The 25,601-nt window shown below is 41.9% G+C and overlaps 2 protein-coding genes across 4 annotated transcripts in view; both read left to right on the forward strand.

Annotated features, from left to right (window-relative positions):
- Positions 1-25,601, forward strand: part of LOC126541780 (oxytocin receptor-like) — a 75,387-nt gene that overhangs the window by 33,351 nt on the left and 16,435 nt on the right. The window lies entirely within an intron of this gene.
- On the forward strand, positions 8,387-24,364 carry LOC126541991 (uncharacterized). 3 transcript variants are annotated; one of them, XM_055076918.2, is made up of 10 exons: positions 8,387-9,198; positions 11,687-11,797; positions 12,861-12,955; positions 13,062-13,241; positions 16,405-16,498; positions 20,263-20,421; positions 20,587-20,793; positions 20,855-20,990; positions 21,841-21,914; positions 22,445-24,364. In XM_055076918.2, the coding sequence occupies exons 1-10, from the start codon at positions 9,070-9,072 to the stop codon at positions 22,712-22,714; spliced, it is 1,455 nt and encodes a 484-aa protein (XP_054932893.1). In that variant the 5' UTR covers positions 8,387-9,069; the 3' UTR covers positions 22,715-24,364. The 3 variants fall into 3 exon arrangements, with proteins under 3 accessions (XP_054932893.1, XP_054932894.1, XP_054932895.1); XM_055076919.2 differs by having other exon boundaries at positions 12,882-12,955; XM_055076920.2 differs by lacking the exon at positions 20,263-20,421.

Here is a 25,601-nt window from a genome sequence, read left to right on the forward strand (position 1 = left end):
CACTGTAGAAGTCCTCAATAAGCACCTTCAAATAGGCAACAGAACCACGAGACACCTGTGGTGCAAGAACAATGTCCACTATAGCACGGAGTTCGAGGTATACTTGATACGCAGGATTTCCTTCTGGGACACTGTCTCCGACAAGCAGAGAGAAAAAACGAAAAAAGCAGAGCTTTTCAGCAGCTGACCCCTTGATGGTTGTTCTTCCGAACACTGCTGCACGTGACAGGGGTGGCAATCGAGACTTTTTGTCCCCTCCTCGAAGAGGAAATTTGGCAAGCCGCTCATTCAGCTGGTCTAGAGTTAGAAGCTGACTTGATACAATGTGCTGGATGACATGCTTCATGACAAATGGGATGACCCCTTCATAAAGGTCATGCATAACGTCTGGTGGCAACCCTTGAGTCACATCAAAAGAATTAAGAGCACTTAGACAGCTTTCACCTGTAACACCATAGGTATTAGAGAGAGTTGGATCTTGCTTTATGAGTTGAATATGACGAGCATGCATTTCCTTTGTTCTAATAACAAAGTCATCCTCATGCCATTTGTCATTAATTTCATTTCTGGTTGCCATGCAATACCGGCAGATAGGGCCAGATGAAAAACATTCGCGGAAACCACCAAGTTGGTGGCTTGATAAGTTGTCACCACTCACAAACAAAAGTGAGCCTTTCACAACTTCTCCGTTAAGCTCAATGCCATTTGCTTCTAGTTGCTGCAGATCTTTAAGAAGTGGTTCAAGAATTTTATGAAGAGTGAATTTGGTCACAAGGGATGTCCTTGCAAGCATTACAAGGTATTTATCATTCAGCTTTGACTGCAATTGTGGTGGAAGATTTAAGATTGTTAAGTACCCGGCCAGAAGTTTATGCTTTCCACGTTTGCTTCCCAGGGGGTTACAGATTTCAAAGTCATCAAAATAGAGCTGAATGGCCAATAATCTTTTTGTGCTGGCGTTTCTAAATATGCTGTGCTCTTTATAATAGCTGCCATCAGATATGTCTTGCAAGAGGGTTGAACATGATTCTTTGAATTCTCCAAAAAGCTTGTGCACCCCAGCAACCGCTTTTATAGTTTCTAGGATCGGAACATATTCAAAGCACTCATCTTGGGAATCTGAAAGATACATGGCTTTAGGAGACACAAAAGGAAATACACTTTTCCAATAGTTCTCCCGCCCGGATTTCGTCGCAAGATGCTCAAGCCTTGTAATTTCCACTGAATTAAATGTTGCTTTGAACTCTGTAATGAAGTGGAGCAAATCATTGGCAATTTCATTAGTCGTGCTTTCCGGTAATTGTCTCCCCTCTTGCCACTTCAACAGCAGAGAGGACAAATGCATTGCACATTGATCACTGGTGTCAAGCACCGCAGTATTGCTGCTACATCCCTGTTCAGGCTCTTCATCACTGGACATACTGAAGGAGTCCTCGATTGCACCATGTTCACTGTTGAAGTGTACTGGCTCCACAGGGGTCTCACTGGTACTTGTTAGGAACAAATGGTTGTGGTGTTGCCTGACATGCTTCCGGAAGGTGCTATACAGTCTGTAAGTCTTTACACACCCTTCCAGATTGCAATGCCAGTTACTCTCTGTGCCATGCCATGTGCAGAAGTGCCGGAAAAGGGTAGCTAAGGAACACATTCTTTGGTGGCATCGGGGACAAGCATATGCATTCGTCGAGTCCATCTGGAATAGCAAAGTACATTATTGAGAAAGAATGTAGTAATACATAACTATAAGAACTAGACAGAACGCGAAAGCTCCAGTGGCACCTGAATATCACCATTTACACTGTTAAACATCTTGCAATCACAGGAAGTTATCATTTGTATTTAATAAATTTAATAATTTAATAAATAGACAAACAGCCCATGCATTGTGCGTTGTGAAATACAGTTATCTTAATACTTGTATGCTGGTTTCATCCATCAGTTGGGAAAGAACATAGCATGTGATAGAATGCCTGATGCAAACAGGACAATATGGTGTCAGCAAATTAAGTTTTTGAAGTACTTGTGTGCTTGATAGCAACCCACCCAGTCAAAAAAACACCATTGAGTTCAATGGAATCTTTCAATAGGAGGTAATAGGTTCCAATTGGACCCAATGAAGTCACTGTATGAGTAATACCATGACCCCCAAAAATATTTCATAATAGTAATAAGCATAATCATAATGTATAACTTAAGCGAAAGATCTTTATATTTTTGTGTGATCAATGGGTGAGAACCGTTTAGCTTTTTGTGAAGTTAAAAATCTCCTTTGGAACTACCGATTTATTTTGAACTACTAGCACGACTTCGTCAACCAATTTTTGCTTATATTGTATGTGTCTTGCCATTTACACCAGTCTATTCTGAGGACCCTTCTTTGTCTACCGCCCTGACAGCAGTCATCAGCTCTGACTTGACTCCTGCGCAGACGCAACAGCTGCTTGATTTGTTGAAAAAAAAAACACGCTACTTCTTTTGACGTCTATCCATTGATCTTGGGCCAAGCAACCGTTGCAGAGCATTGCATTCTGACAGACGACATATCTATCGTGTGGCGCCGCCCATACCGTGTGTCTCTAGCTGAGCGGAAAATCATTGACAACGTCGCCGACATGCTGGCGTGGCATATATAGACCTGACGAAGGTCTCCCACAATGAAGGGACGCACTATGGGCATACATGTCATTGAACAGAGCTGCCACTGAGTGTTCATGATTGAGTGGGCTTCCAAATCTGTGTCATATATCAAGGCTAAGATACATCTGTGGTTTTACTTTTCTTTTTCTTTCTTTTCTTTTCGTTTTCTGGGTCATTCCATGCTAAGTGTCCCAGGCTTGGCAGCTCGACCATTGCAGACGTTTCTGGTTAAGTGGAGCATATTTGACAAAAGAAGTCTTTCTCCCTCATGATCTGAAATTTTGTTCGCTTATGTAAAAGTGTTATCAACAAAAATTGTATGAATTATCTCTGTAGAGAGCTTGGAAAGCCCTGCCTGTGTATCCAGAGAGGCTTTGCTTAGACGCGTGTTTATTATGATGATTTAAAAATTTATTTCTTCCACTGCTTGTTACATATCCTCAAAAGCAAAAGAAATCTTTTGTGTAAATTTTTTTTTAGAAGACTTGGTCTCTCCCTGAACATCACAAAACCTTTTTATGATTGGCTGTAAGTCATACTTCTTTTAATTCGAATGCTCACAGGCACAAAGGGTATAAAGTTTTCACAAAAGAAAGGGCGTGTCCATCATTACCATAACTACAGTGAACTAGAATGCCGTACACTTTGCCATAACTATAACCATCACTACAGTGTTAGTCCAAGAGTGCCAATTATGCCAATAAGATAGCACTGTTGGCACCGACCGAGCGTTGCCTAATGCAGGTTTATCAGGAGGCCTGCATTAGGCAACATGCAGTCAAGGCCAATGCTGCCAGCTTAATTATTGGTATAGCCTATGATAAACTCGTATGCAAGACCGAAATGCAGAAAGAATAGCTTTTTCAAGAGTACATTTCTCTCATATGATTATGCACCTAAAGGACATCTACGATCAAAATGAATGCCAGCTGAATTGACATACACTTTTGATTAGGTGGCGAACTTTCAAATTCTCGTGGAGATGGAAGGTTTTCCCCTGTATGGTGTTTTCTTTGTGTATACTGCTCGTTATCCTGTCATTGTTTATAACCATCTCTTGATCATAATTTTGTAAATGTAGTTCCTGTACATACACCATTACACTGATTATTATAAATACCATATGTAAAAAAAAGACTAGCGCTGTTTAATGGTTGCGCGATTACGTATTCCGTACTGTATTGTGATAATTGTATAAGTTTGATTCCACGTCCATATTTCTTCTTTCATTTTGATTTAACGATTGTTCTGTGTGTGGAACTTTTGTTATCTGCAAGTTGGTTTGCAATTCACTAAAAAAGTTGTTTGCGAATGCAAGGTGCAAGGATATTTCGAGATATTTCCCAAATTGTGGGATGAAATACATGAGCGTTCCAGTTGCTTTTGTGCTTCAATGTATAAAACAGCTTTATGGTAAAAAAGTAAGTGGAACAATGCATTTTTACAGCAAGTTTGATGGCGCATATCTCTAACCTTGTGGCATTCTGGAAATTAATTCCAAGTGGATACGCCTGACAAGCTCACCGGCTACAATTCGTAAATTACAATATGTGTCATAAAGTCATTAACTAAGAAGTTAATTAGCGATTTTTTGTTAATTAGTCAAATACGTGCTCCGATTTTTCGTGCTACTAATGTCTGCCGCATCGAATAACCCAGCTCAGTGATAAGAATTATGCTACCTGCCACAGACAATTTCTAAAAATTCCGTAAAACTTAAAGATTAACACCCTGTATACCGACCGGGTGATTCTACAAGGATCTTATTTCAGGGGACGCTCAGTAAAATGCTCGCAAAAGTTAAGCTAAACAACAACCGTTCAATTGAGTTTACTGGTTATTCAGATCATATAAGATAAAGAACACGGGGATACCCGCTGCATGCAACTTACCGTAGGAGCGTAACACAGTACGCAGCGCCGTGGCTACGTAACCTCCGGCTCACAAAAAGATAAATGTACTTATAAACGTCATCGCACTCTGGCAGGGAGTCCTGCGTGAAGTTGAACAGAATCTGAGCGCAGCACGCTGAAGGTGGTTCGCTCTTCGATGTTTCGCAGTTTCGCGCGCGAAAAGAATAGCGCCAATTGCACCTCTTCCTCCACGCGATCACTTTCTCTCTCTCTTTCCAGATAATGCAAGTGGGTGCTCACAGCGACAGCTCGCTCGCTTGTCGATCTTTCGCGCGTTGCAGATAGCGCCTGTTCCTCTCCACAATCACTGCATTTCTATCTAGATAGAACGAAACTCTCTATCTCGATGGAAGAAGTGAGTACTTGAGACTTCCGAGATCTGCAGTAGGAAGGAAGAAGGGATAGGTGCAAGAGTTTCCACCGCTGTTTTCGGAGGCTATGCTGCTTCTCCGAGTTTTACGTTAACAAATACCGTATTTTCAAAAATATAATGGGAGCTGTTTTACGGAATTTCCTCCCCTAATAACGCGCCTCGCGTTATAATTTGGTTTCGGGACACGAATATAACGTGTTCATCTTATTTAATTTTCTCCTATGCTTCAAATTGTAGCGAGCTAAACCACATCGATTGAAACGCTTGTTTTCCAGCACCGTTTTTTCTTCTTGTTCTGCCTCACGGTTGTTGTGAATAATATGCGGGAACTTCGCGTTTTGTTTAATTACACTATATATCCATAGTCAGAGACCCCGGTCTCCGCCGGCGCTCTGCCACGAAGATCCGGAACATCATGCTGTACATGTATTCCACATGTTTTGAAGAGACGCACTGATTGCCACTTGCAGGGTGTAGAAGGTGCAGATCCCTGACGCCTCCGAGAAAAATGTGAGCTGAAACATCGTGTTGGTGTGGAGCAAGACTTGGCAATCTGTGTTTCTTTTGCTGCATTTTGACTCGTGTAAATACCTTCTTAAATAGTCAATTAGTTTTGTTCTGGAAGCCAAAAGACGCACGTATTTTGTCGTTGCTTCGCCATAAAAAGTGCCTTTTATTCGACAGTTGCGCCATTCAACAGTCGGCATTACAGCTGAACCCGCACAGTAGAGGGCTGTGTGCAAGGATCGAGATTATAAGTGAACAGCAATATTTTGTTGTGCTAGTCTGTAGACGAAAGTATATATATTTTGACCGCAAAGTGCCTTCTTGGTGCGTTGGCAGAATATTTCCATACAGAGCGAGTTGTAGATGAAGCTATAATTTCAGGCCCCTGCAGGGCCGCCTCTCGCGATGGTAGAACTGTCGATCTCCTCACCCTATTTGATATTGAGTCCACGTGCACGTTGCAAATGGGGCTTGCGACAACATCTCATATACAGATTTATTTACAAATATATATGTCAATCATAGCTTGTGGAGCGACAGAGCTCCAAAAGCTGTGACCGCTCTCTCTGCTTTACAAGAAACAAACAACTTTTAAATGATACGATTCCCAAAGAATCACACTTGGCCGCTGCTCAGTACTGCAGGGCCGTACACGTCACAAGCGGATTTGCAAGCACGCAGCTGTTACATATGAACCAGTGGTTACAACAAAGTCCGCGAACGAGTTTCCTGTCGGCTGCCCGGCCTCTCGTTCTCACGCGCGAGCTCATATGTGCGACTTCCTCGAGCCTCGCCACTCGGCTTCTGTCACTATATAGCAGTGCCGGTGTGCGCGGTCGGGTGGTTTAAACTCCCCAACACTCGATCCACAAGCGAGCTACGAATAAATTTTACTTAGTTCCTCGGCTGTATGAATGTAAATAGTTCTCTTCCTTACGTAACGTATATCATCTGTTCCTGTACCTTTGCGCTTATATTGGGGGCGAGCTCCACCACTAAAAAAGCTGGCGCCTCCGTCAGCGTGACGGAGTATGAGGGATCATATGGACACAGCGGCCGCGTCGGCTGCTTCGGAAGCGCCGAAGCGAGCTGAAAACGAAAGACCCACATGCGCTGCGGTTCTGATTAAGTGGGAGGTTTTCTCTCTTCGGGTGTGCACTTGACAACACTTGCAAACCCTATAATAGGTAGTGGCTGCCTTTGAAGGCATCCAACATGGTAGGCTACTGCTCGATGCCGCAGTGCCGGACGTACACAACGGAGCCGGATGTCAGCCTTCATATGTCAGCCCGCAGGACAAGAAGCTGCGTGAAGTTTACGATACTTAGAACCGACAAGCAGCCGTCGGCTACAACTCGGGCATGCAGCAAGCACTTCCGCGAGTCATATTCCTGGTACAGCGTCGGGGTTGCGATGTTCGGTGAGTAGCAGAAAGCGCGCACTGAGACGCTCGCCCGCGCGCTCAGCCCTGTTAATGTCATGAAGCTTTGGTCAATGACCTTGTTGATTCTAGATAATGGCAAGTTCATTGCAACGAAAAGGCAACGGTAAAAAGCACATCAAAATAAAAGTCACGGCATATTCTCATGCTTGTGTAGCACCAACCAATGAGATGTACTGGATTAAGAAAAAGAAGCAGCGGGTAATTGCTCGTTGAGAGGACCGATAAATATACAGCGCGACGCAACTTGAGAAATAACTATACTGAAACGTCCGATGCTTCAGAAAAAAAAAAGAAGATTGAATCGTCGAGACGGGACATCACAATAAGTCGCCGTCGTAAGCGTCGAAGTCCCTGTTATAACGAAATTATTTTTTAACAGCTCTGAGAGTATCCACGCAACAATGGTTGCTTGTGTACTGTCAAATGCTCATATGCTGCGGCCTAAAGCTCACGGCACGGTGCGAAAGTGAAACATTGTGCGCGGACATGCATGCAGACGCGCAGTTGGTCACCGCGAACCCGTGCGATGGCTGCATGGAGGCTTCATTTTGTTAAGCTCCACTTGGTTATACAGACAGCCCACTTTAAGAAGATATTTCACATAGTTCGCTCTTTGCGATAGCCGACCTTTCACGCAAGAAACCGGTTCGGGTGACTCCATCGCGGCGGCCACCCGCACTGGGCGATCACTGTACCTATTCGGTAAAGAGATAGTGTCCGTAAGCCATTCTGTACTTTGTTTGTCCAAGATTATTATTTTGACAGTAAGTAAAAGACTTCATTCGTTTCGAGAGTAACAGTAATGTCCAGGATCGCTCCCGCGTGCTGTTTTTATTGAGCGCCGAAACCAAAACTATGAGGAACGCGCCGCGTTATCCCTCATACTATAGCGCAAGCCAAGCGCTTCCGACAGATAGCGACTCCGTAAGTCCTCGCCCCCAATAGCCATTGTATGATAGTGACTTATAAAGTGCCTTACATAGCCCTTGTATCCTGACCAAATAAATAAATAAACAAATAAATAAATAAATAAATAAATAAATAAATATATATATATATATATATATATATATATATATTTATATGTTTGAAAAGAACAGAGAGAGAGAAAGCTTGCTACATAAGACCTGAAAATATAATGTCGCCTCACAGGCACCTACAAAGCACGCCGATCTTTGAATGGAATGTTGGTGAATTTTATTTAACGAATTTCTTGATTTACTTTTAGTTTTATACAACACTGAGCATGTGCCACTGGGTGTGCGTCCGTTCTTGGCCAAACCGAAATGGGCATATCCCACTACGATTCTACCATACAACATATAATGTTGGTTGGGAGACCTCCCAGGGAGCTCCAGAGGCCATTGCGCACATGCCACTCGATGTAAAGGTCCAAACGAGTTTCTCGCGTCGGCTTATTTCCATATATATATATATATATATATATATATATATATATATATATATATATATATATATATATATATATATATATATATATAGATATATATATACACACACACACACACATATGCTCTGAGCCACTCCCCGACGAGCGCGCAAGGAAACAGAAGCAGCAGCGCAAAAGTCGAAACCTTGCTTGATAAATTACGGATAAAGATAGCTTTTTCATCCGTCTGACCGACCCGCAGGCACAGCAGTCAGTGACGGCGCGTCGAAGCAGCGGTAAATGTCGTAGAGCTAAACCTGGCAGAAACAAAAAAGGCTGCCGAAACAAAAACCAGAGTTCGCTTGTGAAAACAGCGTATCCCTAAAAAAAAAAAAAAAAAAAGAACCCTACATATCCTTGCTTTTCTTGGCTCGTCATCGTCGTGCTCAGGGCGAATTGAAACCCAGAAATCAGCGGCATGAATGGTACGGCATTGCTGGTCGACAAAGCGGACGGAAAGCTTCGCACGACCAACAGTTGAAACCGCGCAGAAAAAGACGCGCGCCGGGCATGCCGTTAATGCCGCCGCGTCGTCCATCCAATCAGAAGCTACTATAGCTGACGGCGCGCCCCACAATTCCCTGCGATTGCTCGTTTTGGCGCTCAGTTAGTTCCTATATGCTCCTTATGCTAGGGTCATACGTGTGCGGCCGTCCGTCGCGCTCCTACGAGTACGCGCACTTCTCGAGCTCCGCGGTTCCCGCTAGCTTACGAACTTTGACGTCCGGCAGTAGTACCTTTCGAGATGGCGGGGGTAGTGTGTTTAGCCATCTTGGAAACAGGCGAGCGTAAAAAGCTCGTGCTGCCGACAGGAACCCATGCAGAACTTCTGGCGGCTTTGGCGCCATTTGTGCCCGTCAACGAGAACACACTGGTAAGTACCTTGAATACCTTGATAGCTTTGCATTTGGGTTGGATGGTTAATAGTGTCACTTCCGTAAGTAGTCATGCATGGTTGGCAAATTACAAGCAACGCGGACAGCTACAGAGGGACTCATGACAAGAGAAGCGCTTTTTGTATCCCTTTCTCTATGCATGTGCGCGCGCTTTTTCTCGCTGCTTGTAACTTCCCAAGCATGAATGCATGCCAACTCGCAACTTTGGGTACTTTTGGTTCAACTATTATGTACTGAAAAAACGAAGGCTCCCGTCCTTTCGATTTGTGTTTCTTTGTCTTAGTCTCTTTTTCGCGCTACAAGATACTTGTGACAATCGCTGCACTGACCCACTAGTTGAAACAAAGAACATGCATATCCTTCGCGTTGTGAGATTTGTCCGCACGTTGTATATTTACATGCGTGAGAGTAATTAATTTTCGGAACGTGACAAAAATTTAATACTACCAAGAATCGGCACGTGCTTCAGCGCAATACAGGGTGTTTCACTTAAGAGGAAGCTTTAGCTCGGGTGCTCCTATCTAAATGCATGTAAAAGGAGAATTCGTTTTTCTCGGCAACCACTGCACCAAATTTGACGGGGTTTGCTGCATTTAAAAGAAAAGCTTAAAATCTAGTGACTGTTGGTTTCGAATTTTCGATTTAGGTCCTCAAATGTTTATAAAAATCTGGCAAAAATCGCAAATTTTCAGAAAACGAAACTATCAAGTTTACAACTCCGTAACTCAGCCAGGAAAAATTATATCGCAATTCTGTGAATTGTACCTGATAGCAAATCTAAAGCGGACAAAATTGATATGTTACACATGAACCTCAAAAAATGGAGTAATGTGTAATTACAACTTTTGCAGAACCTTCGTAAACAACGTAACGAATTCACGTAAGATGTAAACTGACGTATCAAATTTGTCCGCTTTGAATGGTCTAATGGATGCCGTTTACAGAATCGCGACATCTGTTCTTGATGCATAGCTATTAGCTTGTAAACTTAGTGCTTCTATTTTTTTCAAACGTCTGAATTTTTGAAAATCCTTTTAACAAAATTCAAGCCCCAAATCAAAATTCCGCTTCCAACAGTCACTAGAATTTAACTTTCTCTCTCAAATGCAACAAATTTCATTAAAATCGGTCCAGGGGTTATCGCAGAAAAACGTTTTTGCGTTTTTACATGTATTTGAATAGGCCGCGTCGGAGTTGGGCCCGAGCTAAAGCTTCCTCTTAATTTGAGCCATGCACATGCTACGTAGCTGGACAGAACCAAGGTAAAGTTGTTTGCCGTCGCTTGGAGATATTTTATGCATTCGGACTAATTAGATAATTGATCTTAATGAACTTCCCAATTATGATCATATAAATGGTTTGAGAAAATTGTAGAGCAACATGAATAACTCCCCATACAGCTTTCTGTTGCTCAGTACGCTGTACATAAATGTGCTTTTCCGAGTGTGAAAGATGCCCGCGAATACACGCAAAGTGCCTCGAGCGACCAGTCGCGCGGCAATTTTGCGTGCATTCGTGGGATTCTTTAACGCTCAGAAAAACACTTTTATGAGCAACAGAAAGCTGTATGGGGAGTTTTTCATGTTGCTCTACAATTTTTTTATTTAGACCTTTGATCTAGTTATAATAATTGATAAGTTTATAAAGACATCATCTGATTAGGCTGACGCAAGAAATAATCTCAGTATCTCTCAGCCATGTGGCATTTGCATATTCTAATTTGGCTCAGGCTACGTGAAACCCCCCCCACACACACATATATATATATATATGCCAGAAGAAAGGAAACCGAGGGGCCCAATTTTTAGTAGTCATATCATAAGAAGCCAACAAAGACAGCATAAGAGAAATTACTTGCGCTTATTGAGTCAAATAAATGATAAGTTAATAAAAATAAAAATGAATGAAAACACAACTATGTATAGTTGTTCCTATATATATCTTTGTTGGCTTCTTATGATATGGCTAATAAAAATTGGGCCCCTAGGTTTGCTTTCTTCCTGTTCACATATAATTGCCACTTCAATGCTCTGTATTTTCTGTGCCGCCTACTTTGCCAAGGTGCTCTCCTGAGGCCTCTGGTGCATGACACATCACCGCACTAAAGTAAATATTAATAGCATGCAACATGATGTGACACTATTTGCATGCCCTTATTCATTCCCGATCGATAAAGCACGTGCCACTCAGATGCATGTTGTAATTAGCCACACTGTTTGTAGTTCTTGGATAATTTGGGTGTAGCTATTACATGGATAAAAATATCAATAGGAAACTGCGTCATCAGCTCGGGAAAAAAGTCTTAAGAGGTTGGAATGTAACAACATGAGTCTATACCATGTGATATGTTTCTATTCTTGCTCCTTTGGGCTGTGAGCAGGCTGCACTGATAGGCATTGGAAGAGCTGTAATAGTATGTGTGCACCCAAGAAACGCTGATATTTATAATTAAAATGCCTTGTTCAGCTCCAGGTCCACGACGACGATCTGGATGACTTCATTGACCTGGAGGCAGATGCCATAATTCCCACCAAGGCGAAGATAAAGGTGGCAAGAAAAACAGTGCCTCATACAGATGTGAGTGTATTCTTCTGAAATAGAAGTCAAGCAGCCACCAGGAAATTGTCTTTAGAGCGTGCTTGTGTTTAATTGTTTGTCTCCTCAGTGTGGCAAAAATGGAAAAATTTGACACAGTTAAAAGTGCATGGCATTGCTTGTGGAAGAGTTCAGGCAGCACGTGTCGAAAAGCTGTCGATCCAATTCACCCATTTCCTATGACCCAGTAAGGAAAAAAGTTCAAGGGCCCTTCATCAGGTTAGGGCAATGCAAACACACAAGCCTGGTGTGTAGATCACACACTTATTGTGTTTGTGAAGTATCAAACCACTGCATGCTGCAAAAAACAGCTGAAATTTGAATTTAGGGCTTGCGCGCCCTTCCTTTCAAGGGAGCCCCACATTTTGCCAGAGAATGAAAATCAGAGGCACTGCCTGCAATGTTGCAGACTATGACACGTGAGTTTGGTAAATCATTTATTGCAGAACCTGCAAAAAATGTAATTGTAAGTGCGGCGCACTGCAAAAATGGAAGAGAAAAAATAATAAAGGACGCGATACTTGTAATGGAAACATGACATCTCCTTGACTTAGTTGTCAGAGGAGACGGAGAAGGAAGGCATTCAAATTCAAGGGAGTCAGGATGTGGAGCTGTTAATTTTCAATCTGCACGTGATGAATCTGCACCTGATGCAGGTGCAGATTCAGGCATAGGCATCAGGTTCAAGTAATCCATAGTTTGTTCCTCTTACCTATGCTACATAGAACTTGGCTGACTCTGCAGACTTGCTAGCTTGTCATGCTGCTTGGTATTGCCATTGTGCTGGAATTAGCTGGTGCATCTTACACTTAAAAGGGAAAATATTCTTTTAAGCCAAGTCAGGTTATCAAGCAATTTCAAATACCTTGCTGCTACAGCTCACGTTTAACTATAATTTCGAAGGGCTGTAATTGTTGCCAGCACCACAAATGGCCTTGTTGCAATATGCTTGAATTTATTAATTGAAAGCACAGCTTAGTGAAGTGACATTGATTCTTTCATTGAGGACCTCTGTTAATGTACAAATCGGAAACTGTTGCTGCAGGAAAGCATGATTGCTGTGCAGTGCACGAGCCCGGACACCAGCTTCTCAAATGCGTCCGACAATGCTGGCCCCACTAATGAGCTTCTTGGTCTCAGGTAAGAGCTGGTACTTCATAGAAAAGGCACTGAAAGGCCCTTTGTCATTCACTGCAGCTAAAAACAGTTACTATTTTGTGAACTTAACAATAACAATCCTTTTCAGTGATGGCTCCTCCATCGTGGAGGTGCATGTGCCACTTCAAAAGCAGTTTGACTATTTGGACTTTAAATTGCCATCATTCGGCCCATACGAAGAGGTCCTACAGCGGAAAGAGCCCGTGGGGGGACCAGTGAGGCGAGCAATCATTAACCGCCTTTTTCAAGCGTGTTTCGAGATAGTATGGTAAGCAGTGCTTTTGCATTAACCTAATATCTGGTCCCTTGTTATGTCGACATGCGTAGAAGTTGGCCTCCAGCCCCACCTGTTAAGGACCGCTGTGATAGCAATCACGCTGGTCCCCAATGTTGATGACTGGTGGACTTTCTTTATTGTAGAATTCTTAGTTCGAACCACCTGGTGCCAAATAATTTCTTTATAGGTCTTACTGGTATCCGTCTGGAGTGACTGAATTTGGCAATAAACCAGTTATACCACTAAATAAAAAAATAATTTCAGTAGGTTAATGCTGATATAAAGCACAGCTATTTCTGGTGGTAAACCTTTTGTGGTAAGCCTCTCACAGTGCTGCTAAGACTGCTGTCATGGTACTGCTGCCTTCTTTTTTTCATGAAACAATGAAACAAGAGAAAGCAGGCTCCCATCGTAACACTGTCGTTAGGGCATTCACCTTCGGTGTCAAGGCAGGCAGTTTGAATCACAGTACTAATGATTCACGTTTATTTTTCTTTCTTTCCCATTTCAACTTTTCTTGCTTTTGCACAAGCGGTATATTACAGCAAAAAACTTAATTTCTCGTGCAGTGTTTTAGTGTTGAATTGAGATATGAGAACTTATGTTTATAAACTGGAACAGCTGTTGATCTTAGTATTGTGTGATATTGCAGACACGTATACTCCCTATTAGGGAAAGTTCTGACAGCCATAGCTTCCACATTATTTAACCTCAGGATAGCTTGCACACATTTCTCCGCAAGCTTCTAGTGGTTTTGGTTGTACTAACACTTCCCACAGCTTCCTCGAGGTTCTTCTTGCCTTTCTTTAGTTTTAAGATATGTGGTAAATGAAGAATATAGGCTTTTTTTCATGGTCAAAAAGTAATAAACTTTGTATATGCTGTGCAATAGTAAAAAATATTCAGCTGGTTGTTACTAGATGCAGTGATTTATTAGCGGGTTCCCAGCTGCAACAACGAGTGAACCAGGTGGAACTGCTTACTTAGTGCAGGGAATTGGCTAAAAAACCAGTTGAACAGGTAAGCGATCTAAATCTGATTGCCCAACTCATATTGCAATACCAACCGTCTCAAGGCCCATTGCAAGGTGCAGTAATCGCGTAGCCGAACAAGCTCTAGGCAACTACAGTGAAAATATTCTTTGACATTGCAATGAACACACGGCAGTCCACAGCACTAGTGACTGAGAGGCTGTTGAACACAGTGCTATGCTTACAATTTTGTTGTGTACCAGACCATCAGGAAATCGATTGCAAATTTATGTAACCTGAAGAATGAACTGAAGCACACAGAACGCAACAGGCCAACTATTCAGGAGGGTACAACCGTTTTTAATACTAGGTGTTTCAGCGAACACTTTAAAAAAAATTTTAAAGGTTGCCTGGGGCACATAGCACAATTCTAGTTCATGAGCTGGTCTACTCAGAGGCGGATATTATTTGCAAAAAAAAATTGAAATGCATAATCGACTAATTAACAGTATTCACTAATTAACTACTTTCCTAAAAAACATTGTTTTATGTATTCAAGCACAAAAGTACTTGGAACGCCAATGCATTTCTCCACAAATTTCGGGAATCAATATCTCGAAACTGGTGTCATCCTGAGAATTCGTTCCAAGTGAATCCGCCTTGCAAACCCCATGGCTACAATTTGTAAATTGCAATATGGCCCGTAAGGTAACTAGTTAAAAAAACTTAATTAGTGCACTTCCATTACTTAGTCGATAAGGCATTTAAATTTTTTTTGCATGCCGCCTCTTCAGTAGGCCAGCTCATAAACTAGAATTGTGTTATCTGCCACAGGCAACCTTTAAATATGTTTGTAAGTGTTCACTGAAACACCCTTTATACTGCCTGAAGTAGCATTCCAATAGCAAGAAAAAAGTGCTGAGCCCAGATAAACAGAAGCACTTATTCTCAGGCTAGTTGGTTCATAACTGAAAAGGAAAATAACTTCACAAGAAAACCCACACAAGAAGGAACATATAAAGTGCCACTGATGTGATTACGGATGCCTTTCACTGTGTTAAGAAAACATGAAAGACATCCGGTGTAGTCATTACAAATGTACCAGCGTAGCTTCTTTGGCGCTTGCTAATGAAGAAATTTAGTTTCTAGATGTATATTTGGGTGGCTGTTGTGTGCAGCCTAGTCCAAGTGCTGCTATGTGGGTGTAGTTTTGGTAGGTATGTGTTAATGCTACTGCAGGCAGCTGCATATTAATGTGGCTATATTGTTGTGAATAAAATAAGCTGGAGGGTGGCACCTTCTTGGTTCCACGTATTCTTACACCACAATGCAATTTCACACACAACTTCTGCTTCTGCAAGGTGACTTGCAGGCAGAATAGTCTCACTACCTTAAAAGGTTATAATGTAAGTGCCAAAAAGTAGTAATTGACCAACAAGCCAGATAGCCCCTTCAGTCACGAATTAGACTAACATGGATTACTTGTGCAAGTTAATTATTGGTTGCAAGCATTACTAGAAAGAAAAAAAAAATCCGCAATTGCTACAAAAACGCCCCCTGTTACACCACCCGTCAAACACCAGTGCCTTCTCCAAAGCGATCTTCGGTAGCGATAGATTTTCCTCAGTACAACGGAGGTACTTGAGGTAAAAAGAACGTTCAATTTACCTTAAGCGTAATTTTATGATCTATTCCTTGCCACAACTGCACAGATATGGCAAAAATAGGTCGTGTCTACAAATGTGTACAGTGACTGAAGGGGATACGTTGCATGCCCTAAACAGAGGTGTAGTGCCACCTGCATCCTGCACTTTTATAAACAGCTTACTGCATTGCCTATGTATGTGTGCATGTGTGTATGTTTATATGCTTGCATTCATGGCTGTAGGAAACTGAAGTTGCGTAGTGTATTTCCCGAGTTCCTTTAAAATGTAACTTTTTGTCTGACATGAATCTTTTTTTTTTTTTTTTTGCTTGGACAGAGTGGTTTGCAGGTTGGCCTATGTTGAGTCAGGGGCTGATAACGAATTATCGTTTCTTTCAACCATTTATAATATACCTAAGAAATAATGATTGCATTAATTGGCTTTTTGAAGATTCTTTACAACTTTAGTGCTTTCCTGAGATGTTTTCATGCTGTACTGATAATACAAACATTATATTGATACATCTCTTCTGAATAGGTACCCTTCTAAGGAGCTTTACTGCACTGCAGTGGAGCAACTAATTCAAAAATATCCGCACTTGCGTGACAACGTGAAGATAGGCAGTGGCATGGTGAGTAAAACTTTTCCCATCTTTCCCTTCCCATTTTAGTACATAGGTGTCTCATTGAGGTCTTATGCAGTGGTTCTGACAGCTGGATTGATGTGGTGTGGCAGAGCTCATTGCAGGGTCTTATAATCAGGCAAGGACAACAAGAAGGAAGATGCGCAGTTTATTAAATGCAATGATGAAATGAGGATGGGCATTAATGATTGTGTTTATGAAACTAGGAAGCCTAATTCAGAAACCTTGAATATTGTGTAACTTCACTCAGGCACCTCAAATAACTGAGTCTTTTTATGTAATATGCAACGAGCTCAGATTATATCCAGGAAATGGATAGAATATATCCAAATCTGGGAAACTCGTGCTACAAAGTTGAGATCTCTAGTGGTGTGCTGATACCATACATCACTAAAAGCTTCATGGAGTTCTCAGTGTTATGTATCCTGGGTGCACTTACACAAAAGAAGGAAGATCCAACAGAATGAAATGGTAGAAATAGAACTAGTATAGAACGACAAAAAGCTGAGCTAGTTGGTAAGGATTCATTATGCAAAAAAAGTGAGGCATGTTGTCCAGTTCTCTTGTGTCCTGTCTGCACACCTCACTTTTTTTGCATAACAGAACTAGTACTTAAAATGCTTTTTTTTTCATGCACAGTAACATTATTTGTTTTGAAAACATACTGGGTGTTCTAGCGAACACTAAAAAAAATTTAATGGTTGCCTGTGGCATATAGCACAGTTGTAGTTCATGGGCCGGTCTGTTTAAAGAGGCGGATATTACCTGCACAAAAAATTGAAATGCATAATCTACTAATTAAATAATTAATAAGCTTTAACTAATTACCTCATGGTCCATATTGCAGTTTACAAATTCTAGCCGTGGAATTCGCAAAGCGTATTCCCTTGTAAAGAATTCTCAGGATAACACCACTTTTGAGATATTGATTTCCGAACTTTGCAGAGAAATGCATTGGTATTCAAGTTACTTTCGTGCTTTAATGCATATAACGACGTTTCGTGAGGAGAGTAACTGGAATGTCAATGCACTTAATGTTCGGGAATTAATATCTTGAAACTGGTGTCATACTGTGAATTCGTTCCGAATGGATCTGCCTTGCGAACTTTACTGCTAAATTTGTAAATTGCAATACAGGCCACAAGGTAATCAGTTCAAAAATGTAATTAGTGAATGTATGTTAATTAGTCGATTATGCATCTTGTGCACTAGGCGCAAACACACACAAGACACAAGGGAGGAGATGGGGCAGAGCGCCACTTACAACTGCTTTATTTGGAGGCACACCACACACTTATATAGCCGGCTCAGACGCAAGGAACACAATCAGATCAAGATTGATATGAAAGCGAACAGGTTAAACATTTCTTCTCGGCCATATATAAAAATATTGATGGGTTGCTGACACACACGCTTCCTTTCTTTCCGATAAAGAAAGCTTAAATTCCTGAGCTTTTTTATCCTTACTCTTTGCTAGAATACGCGCCCCTGCAAAACATGGCTCACAAGAGCGTGACGGGCAGGACTTAATGTGCTTGGATATGTTTGGCCCTTCTTTATCTTGCTCTACATTTCTTACATGTTCCCTAATTCGGTCGTTAACGCAGGGCTCAGTTAGCCCTATGTAGGAGCGGCTGCATAAGAGGGAGATTTCGTACACGACACCTTCGGCGCACTTCATGATCGGTCGCCCGTGCTTGGTGCTGCATCCATTTTTATCTTCACATATTCTTTTGATACGAGAACAAAGGCTTCCTAGCTTCTTGGGGGCTGAAAACACAAGCGGTACCCCATGTCTGCTAGCAACCTTCTTTAAATTGTGGGCCATCTTGTGTACATAGGGCACCACCACAGGCCTCAACACCTCATCTCGAGGGGGATCTTCCTCAGCTCTCACAGCCGCACTCATTTTTTGTACTAGGCTTTAAGCGACTGCCATCACAATTGAATCAGGGAATCCAGCTGGAGGCAGCCTAGCCAATTGGTTCTGCCAGCTAAACTGCATCTTGTGAGGGCACGATTTTCCGAGGGCGGATTTTAGGCAAAGTGAAGCAATTCCCCTTTTTATTAACTTCGAATGGGCGGAGTCGCATGGCAGGAGCCCTTTTTTTTGCACGAGGTGCATATGCCCAACAAATCTGATCCGCACAAAACTCAATGGTTATATCTAGAAACTGTAGGCAGTTACCCTCAGGCACTTCAACGGTGAATTGCAAGTCATTTCTTTATCGAAAAGAAAGGAAGTATGTGCATCAGCGATCCATCAACATCTTTATATATGGCTGAGAAATATTTAACAGTTCACTTCCATATCAATCTTGATCTGATTGCGTTCCTTGCGTCTAAGACGGCTATATAAGTGTGTGGTGCGCCTCCGAATAAAGCAGTTGTAAGTGGCGCTCTGTCCTGTCTCCTCCCTTGTGTCTTGTGTGTGTTCGCACCTAGTACTCAAGAAGAATTGTGACCAACTCGCCCAACAAGATGTCCTTTTAAGTTGATTATGCATTTCAATTTGTTTCGCAAGTAATGTCTGCCTCTTTGAATAGACCAGCTCATGAACCAGAATTGTGCTATCTGCCACAGGCAACCTTTGAAATCTTTTTTTAAAGTGCTTGCGGAAACAACCTGTATATATACTAGACAGGAAAGGGATGCGAAGAGCAGGCTGGCAACTGCCACCGGAAGGGGCACAACGCCTGCCTACCCTTCAGAAAGCAGGAGACAGCAACAGAAATAGAAGATAGGAAGAAGGGGATGGAAGACAAAAGAAAGATTGCTCATCTCAAAGAATTAGGTAGAACACACACAATACAGGTCACACGCAGTACGGCCGGTCACTGCAGGTCACGCCACTAAATATTGTTGAAATAGAAAAAATAGTGTCCGAGTTCCTGTCACTCGGAAACAGAAATAGGCTACAAATGTGAACCTAAGGTAGATTCCTTTAGAAAAGTAAGAGTGTGATGCACCTGATTGCGTCGAAACTCACAACCACTGGGGTACAAATATTTGTTGAGTGTCGTACACTGCAGGCCAAGAAGGTGACAGTCTCTCACAAGCGACGTGCGCTGTGCAGTGGAAGCAGGACACTACAGTATCAGTGGACATGATGGACCAGCCACATGTCCTTGTCATTATAAACGTTCGCACACGCTCACACAGCCAACCCTTAGCTTGAGTAGTAGTGCTCTAGTGCGACAAGGCAAGCCTTGATCGCGAACACGGGGTGGGAACATTCCATTTGCGATGCGCTAGTCTGGATGCTGCTTGAGTAGGTGTTGACAAATCACAAGACAAGCTTCATGAAGCTTGCACAATATTTCAGGGCAGGCACAGCTGTTATGAGCGCAAGTGAAGCCAGCCGAACAGCCTCGTTATTTCTGGCGACCTTTATGTGTGAAGGTATCCGTTGGGCAACGAGAGATATGTCATATGAGACAATTTTGTTGGCAGAGTCATTAATGCTGCGCACAACTGGACAGTCAATCTGACTGCGTTGTAAACTGCTAAGGGCAGCGCGAGTCTGTAAAGGTGGCAATCTTACACTTACACAAGTAAAACAACCAAGATCCAACAGAATGAAATGGTATAAATAGAACAAGTACCTTTAAAAAAATTTGTGATGCACCGTAACAGGTAAAAGGCTTTTGTTCTAGGTATGCATACACATTTCTTTAGCCAACTGGAATTCTTGTGTGCTTTTATGCACTAAAGTAACGTCTTTTATGCCTCTTTGTTCAAATAATCTACAGGAATCGTGGAAAGTTGCCCTCAAGAATAAGTTTAAGAACAACAGAAAGAAGGCAGTGAATGTGTCTACGGAAATGCAAGCGGTTCGGGCCCAGAGCTACCGCAAGAGTCCCAGGGAGCCAGTGGTGGAGGTGGCGAACAAGAAGCTATGCCGCCTCTCTGTTAGTGTTTGTTAATTATTTCTGTTTTGTTTTGCATGCCCTTCTGAAAAATGCAGGTAAAGTGTTGTCAGTGGTGCACATCTTTCGGCTGTTTTTTGTTTCACTGATATTTTTCTTTTAACTATCAAAGTTACGTCACTGAGGTGCTGGTTTTACATATTGCAGGACAACAATGACCTCATCATTTATGGGGAGACCATGGAGTCGAGACAAAAACATAACGAGTGGCTACAGCAACATTTTGCAACTGCTGATCCAGAAGATTTGCGGCCACGTCTTCTTGCAACAGCCAAGGAACGGCACGAGTGTCTTCGCCGAATCACGTTGTCGGAGGCGCTCCTGCAGTATCCTTTCCTAGCAACAGAACACTCGGTATGCTTATGTTCAACGTTTTCATGCCGTTCATGTTAATCATAATGGTCTCTATTTTCAGCTGCTGATGGAGTTCAATATATTGTTCAAAAGAACAATACTCGACAGTATTGAGCGTGGCTGCAGCCGTCTGTGCAGCATCATTCTCGACCACGCGGAGCAGGACGAGGTTGTTCAATTCTCTGCCATGGCTTCTGGTAATTTTATGTGTTGCTATTTTTTATAGATTTTCAGTGTTGACAAAACTGCTACTCCTTTCGGGGATCAACCATTTCTGTATATACATAAGTTACTTTATAATAAAATCTTTTGCATAATTACTTTTATTCACTTGAGCTAAATGTACCCAGAGCAAGTAACTTCTTTACTCTCACATGCAAGCTACAACAGGTTTTTTCAAGCTGTAGAGGATTAACCACTATGAGAGAGCATGCCGTGTTTGTAGGAGCCTGCTTAATGCGACTTCATATGATGATTATGATTGGTAACTGTCTTCTAAAGATGTAGTTCTGGCACCACACTGAATTTGCTCATTCAAAACTAGAAATCTGCACGAGGTTACTAACATCCGGGTTGGATTCTTGAACACTAGGAATGAGCTGTTTTCTTTGTAATATGCTGTGTAAGGTGTGCTTGAGATGGCCAGAAACGTTGACTACACCGCATGGGTACACTTTCCAGTGAATATGAAACAGCTTTGTAATAATGTAACAGCATTGCAAACAACTGTTGCATTAAAAGTTTATAGCAAAAACTACAACTTGGATAACATTCTTGCGTAAGCAGACCGAGATAAAATGAAGACTTAGATGTGGTGCTTGCATCTACCTTTTGTCCCTGTGCGCTTGCGCAAGAATATAGAAGTTCGCATGCCAACAAGCCCAGCATGCAGCAGCGCTACAGAAATGGCAAGATGTGTGCCCTGCCCCTTTATAGCCTTATGCATGAAGTAACTATGCCGATACATGCATAGCTCTAGCTAATTTTTTTCTTTACATAAAATAAGAGAGTAAAATAGTACTGAAGTGTATCCTTCACTGTTTGCAGAGGATGGTGTGCTTGGTGTCCTGAACTTCATTGCAGGCCGCTGCAATGAATCACTTGATGCTATCTTAACAGAAGTAAGTGCTTCAAGACAGAGGAGGTATTAACATATACAATAGCTGGACTGGAGCACAGTTGTGTTAATCTCCTTTTGGACTGCATGTGGGGCCTGTTTCTGCCTATCATAACTTTCTGGGGGCACTGCGCGTCTGCTCTTCCCTCGCTAGATGGGAGCTGCTGACCCTTTTGCTCAAGGGAGCCTAAACACACTGATTTCATCTGACATCTGTTGCTGAAAACTAATGCTTAGCGAAAATTTAATGACCATGTTTTGTGTAGTCCCAGTGTATTAGTTAGCTTTTATTTAAGGTCTTGGTTAGCTTATTTCTGAATTGTGTGCTTTGCGCACATATGCTGTGACTTTCAGTAAGACAAATTTATTTCCATATCTGAACATGCCCCCTTTTAGGAAAACTTAAATATAACACACTTTATGAATGAATAAAACAAGGCATTTGCTTTTTTGTAACCATCAAAATTAGGGGCTTGTTATGGAGTGACCTTAGGTTCATGTAATAAAATTGTTAATTTTTGTTTTGTTCCACAGACAGCTGCGGTCCCACTAACTCCATGCCTCCAGAGGGCATCTGATGGCTCCCTCGCGCTGCACATCGATGCGCAGCGATTGTTTGTGACGTCATCACTGCTAGCAGGCCTGGCCTGCCTTTTTGCTTCGTTCTGGGTATTCCACATTGTATACCCAAAAAAGGCCCACAGGATTTTAACATTCATTGAGCACTGCTTTCTGGATTTGTGTTACACAAAGCCACGGGTGAAAGCATTAGAGTTAGTAAATTTCTACAAGAACTATTGCTAGGCAAAAAATTTTTCAGATTCATATCCTCAGAAAAGTGTATAAAAATTATTTTGCCTAACAAAAGCACTGTTTGAAGGTCAGTACGCTATCACTGGGTCCAATGATAATCTCTAGTGCTCTCTCATTTGCTTGTTGCAATACTTTAGAGTTAGATTTTGTATTGTGTGTCACTTTGTTTTCACTGTACTTTACTTTCACTACATCTTGAATGTGTTGTGACAGTTTTCCTTTTGCAATGAAAGATATGGTGGGCAGTTGCCTACACTAATGTGATAGTATGAATGCTTGCTGTATTTATCACGATTGTTTCATTTCGCTGGGGCAGCAATGGTCATTAGCAGCAGATGCTATTTGCCCTTAAGTGCAATATTTTTATTTTGCATAGTATTGTTCATAATGATCCACTGAAGGCACTGCACACCCATGTTCTGGACAACTTCCTGTTTGAAGATATCTGCATATTCAGTGGGTCTAATGTGAACATCTCTACTACTGACTTATTCACTACTTCTTAAATGTGTTGCACTGTGATAGTACGAACGCTTGCTGTATTTACCACATGGTTGTTTCATTTCGTCTGGGGCAGTAGTGGCCGTTAGCAGATGTCATTTGGCCTTAAGTGCAATATTTTTATGTTGCATAGTTATGGTTCATACTGATCCATTGTATGCACTGCACACCCATGTTCTGGACAACTGCCTGTTTGGAGGAATGATCTGCATATTCAGTGGGTCTAATGTGAACATCTCTAGTACTGCCTGTGTATTTATGAGTTAGATGTTGTATTGTGTGTCACTTTGTTTTCACTGTGCTTTATTTTCACTACATCGTGAGTGCGTTGACAGTTTTCCTTTTGCAGTGAGAGATATGGTGGGCAGTTGCCGGCACTAATGTGTGATATTACGAATACTTGCTGTATTTACCACATCGTTGTTTCATTTCGTCTGGGGCAGTAATGGCCGTTAGCAGCAGATGCTATTTGCCCTTAAGTGCAATATTTTTATTTTGCATAGTATTGTTCATAATGATCCACTGAATGCACTGCACACCCATGTTCTGGACAACTGCCTGTTTGAAGAAATCTGCATATTCAGTGGGTCTAATGTGAACATCTCTACTACTGACTTAGCTTCACTACTTCTTAAATGTGTTGCACTGTGATAGTACGAACGCTTGCTGTATTTACCACATGGTTGTTTCATTTCGTCTGGGGCAGTAGTGGCCGTTAGCAGATGTCATTTGGCCTTAAGTGCAATATTTTTATGTTGCATAGTTATGGTTCATACTGATCCATTGAATGCACTGCATAACCATGTTCTGGACAACTGCCTGTTTGAAGGAATGATCTGCATATTCAGTGGGTCTAATGTGAACATCTCTAGTACTGCCTGTGTATTTATGAGTTAGATATTGTATTGTGTGTCACTTTATTTTCACTGTAGTTTAGTGGGATTGCACATTGAATGTGTTGTCATATTTTGCTTTGCTATGAGAGATCTAATGGGCAGCTACCAGCCCCAGTCTGTATTAGTACAAGTATTTATTATGCTTATCACAGTATTTTAAGGCCATGCCTCAGGCCATTAACTCATGCCTGACTTTTTTATGAGAAACATGTCAGAACTAATAAACAATCACTCATGCTTGGGATCTTTGAAATCATCCTTGTGGTCTTTCAATTGTCTTCGAAATACTTCCACATCAGCCCCAAGAAACACCAGGATGGGCTTGAAAAATTACTCTCGGAAAGAACCGAGAAAACGATGACTGAGGTGAAAAAAATACTCAGATCAGCTCCAACAAACTACAGAATGGGCTTAAAGATTACTCTCGAGTAGAGCTAAGAAACCTTGATAACGAGGTAAAAAAATACCCTCACATCAGTACCAAAAAACTCGAGAATAGGCCTGAAAATAACTCCCAGGAATAGCCTGGAAAACCTGATAAATGATGTAAAAAAGTAATCTCGCATCACCTCCAACAAGCTCCAGAATGGGCTTGAAAAATTAACTCTCAGATAAAGCTGAGAAAAGTTAATGAAAGAGGTAAAAAAATACTCCCGCATCAGAGCCAAGAAACTCGCGAATGGGCATGAAAAATTACTCTCGGAAAAAGCTGAGAAAAGTTCATGAAAGAGGTAAAAAAATACTCTCGCATCAGACCCAAGAAACTCTCGAGTGGGCTTGAAAAATAACTCTCAGGAATAGCCGCTAGAACTTTGTGATGGAAGTAAAAATATAGTCCCGCTATCGTCCCTAAAAACCTTCACACAGATTAAAAAATTACTCTCGTTTCTACATGCAAAAACTTGGTCAGCATGGTAGTAAATTTTTACCTCGGCTGGTACGTAGTAAAAAAAACCCAGAAAAGGGAATGCGATACAGGACGAGCGGTTTACTCCCATTTCGCGTTATTTTTGTTTAGTGTGTACGACCCATAGTCTCCAATATTTCGCACGCACCTCGGCGCGCCATTGCGATCTCGCAGGCCGCGCGTGATTAGCGCATGGCACATATACCCATCTAGCCACCGTAACACGGTGTGCGAGTGCTTTAATCGCGTCGTCATGATTTTCTTGTCTTGTTTTACATGGCAATAAGGGAAAGGCGGGTGGAGAAAATGCCGGAACGTTAACCAGAAAAAGTCAGGTTTGCTGCCCTGCACGGGAGAAACAGATTTAGAAAGACAGGAAGGGATAGAAATAAGCAGTGAACCGGAAACGAGAACAAATAAATTGCAAGGGAGTGGTCACAACGAACATATGCACTAAGGGCGGTTAGATGAAATTCTTGAAAGGCAATTGTTTGCAAAAAAAAAAGGAAGATAGAAGGGGCTGCAGAGGACGCACTGATTGTACCAGGCCAGCTCGCTCTGTTTACCAAATATT

Source organism: Dermacentor andersoni, chromosome 2 (genome assembly GCF_023375885.2).
Source record: "Dermacentor andersoni chromosome 2, qqDerAnde1_hic_scaffold, whole genome shotgun sequence".
Classification (NCBI taxonomy): domain Eukaryota; kingdom Metazoa; phylum Arthropoda; class Arachnida; order Ixodida; family Ixodidae; genus Dermacentor; species Dermacentor andersoni.

Excerpts from the sequence above, each read along its gene's own strand:
- LOC126541991 (XM_055076918.2), top strand. The coding sequence starts at position 9,070 with ATGGCGGGGGTAGTGTGTTTAGCCATCTTGGAAACAGGCGAGCGTAAA. Across the intron at positions 13,242-16,404 it reads GCGTGTTTCGAGATAGTATG|GTACCCTTCTAAGGAGCTTT; the intron begins GTAAGCAGTGCT and ends TCTTCTGAATAG. Across the intron at positions 20,794-20,854 it reads TCCTAGCAACAGAACACTCG|CTGCTGATGGAGTTCAATAT; the intron begins GTATGCTTATGT and ends CTCTATTTTCAG.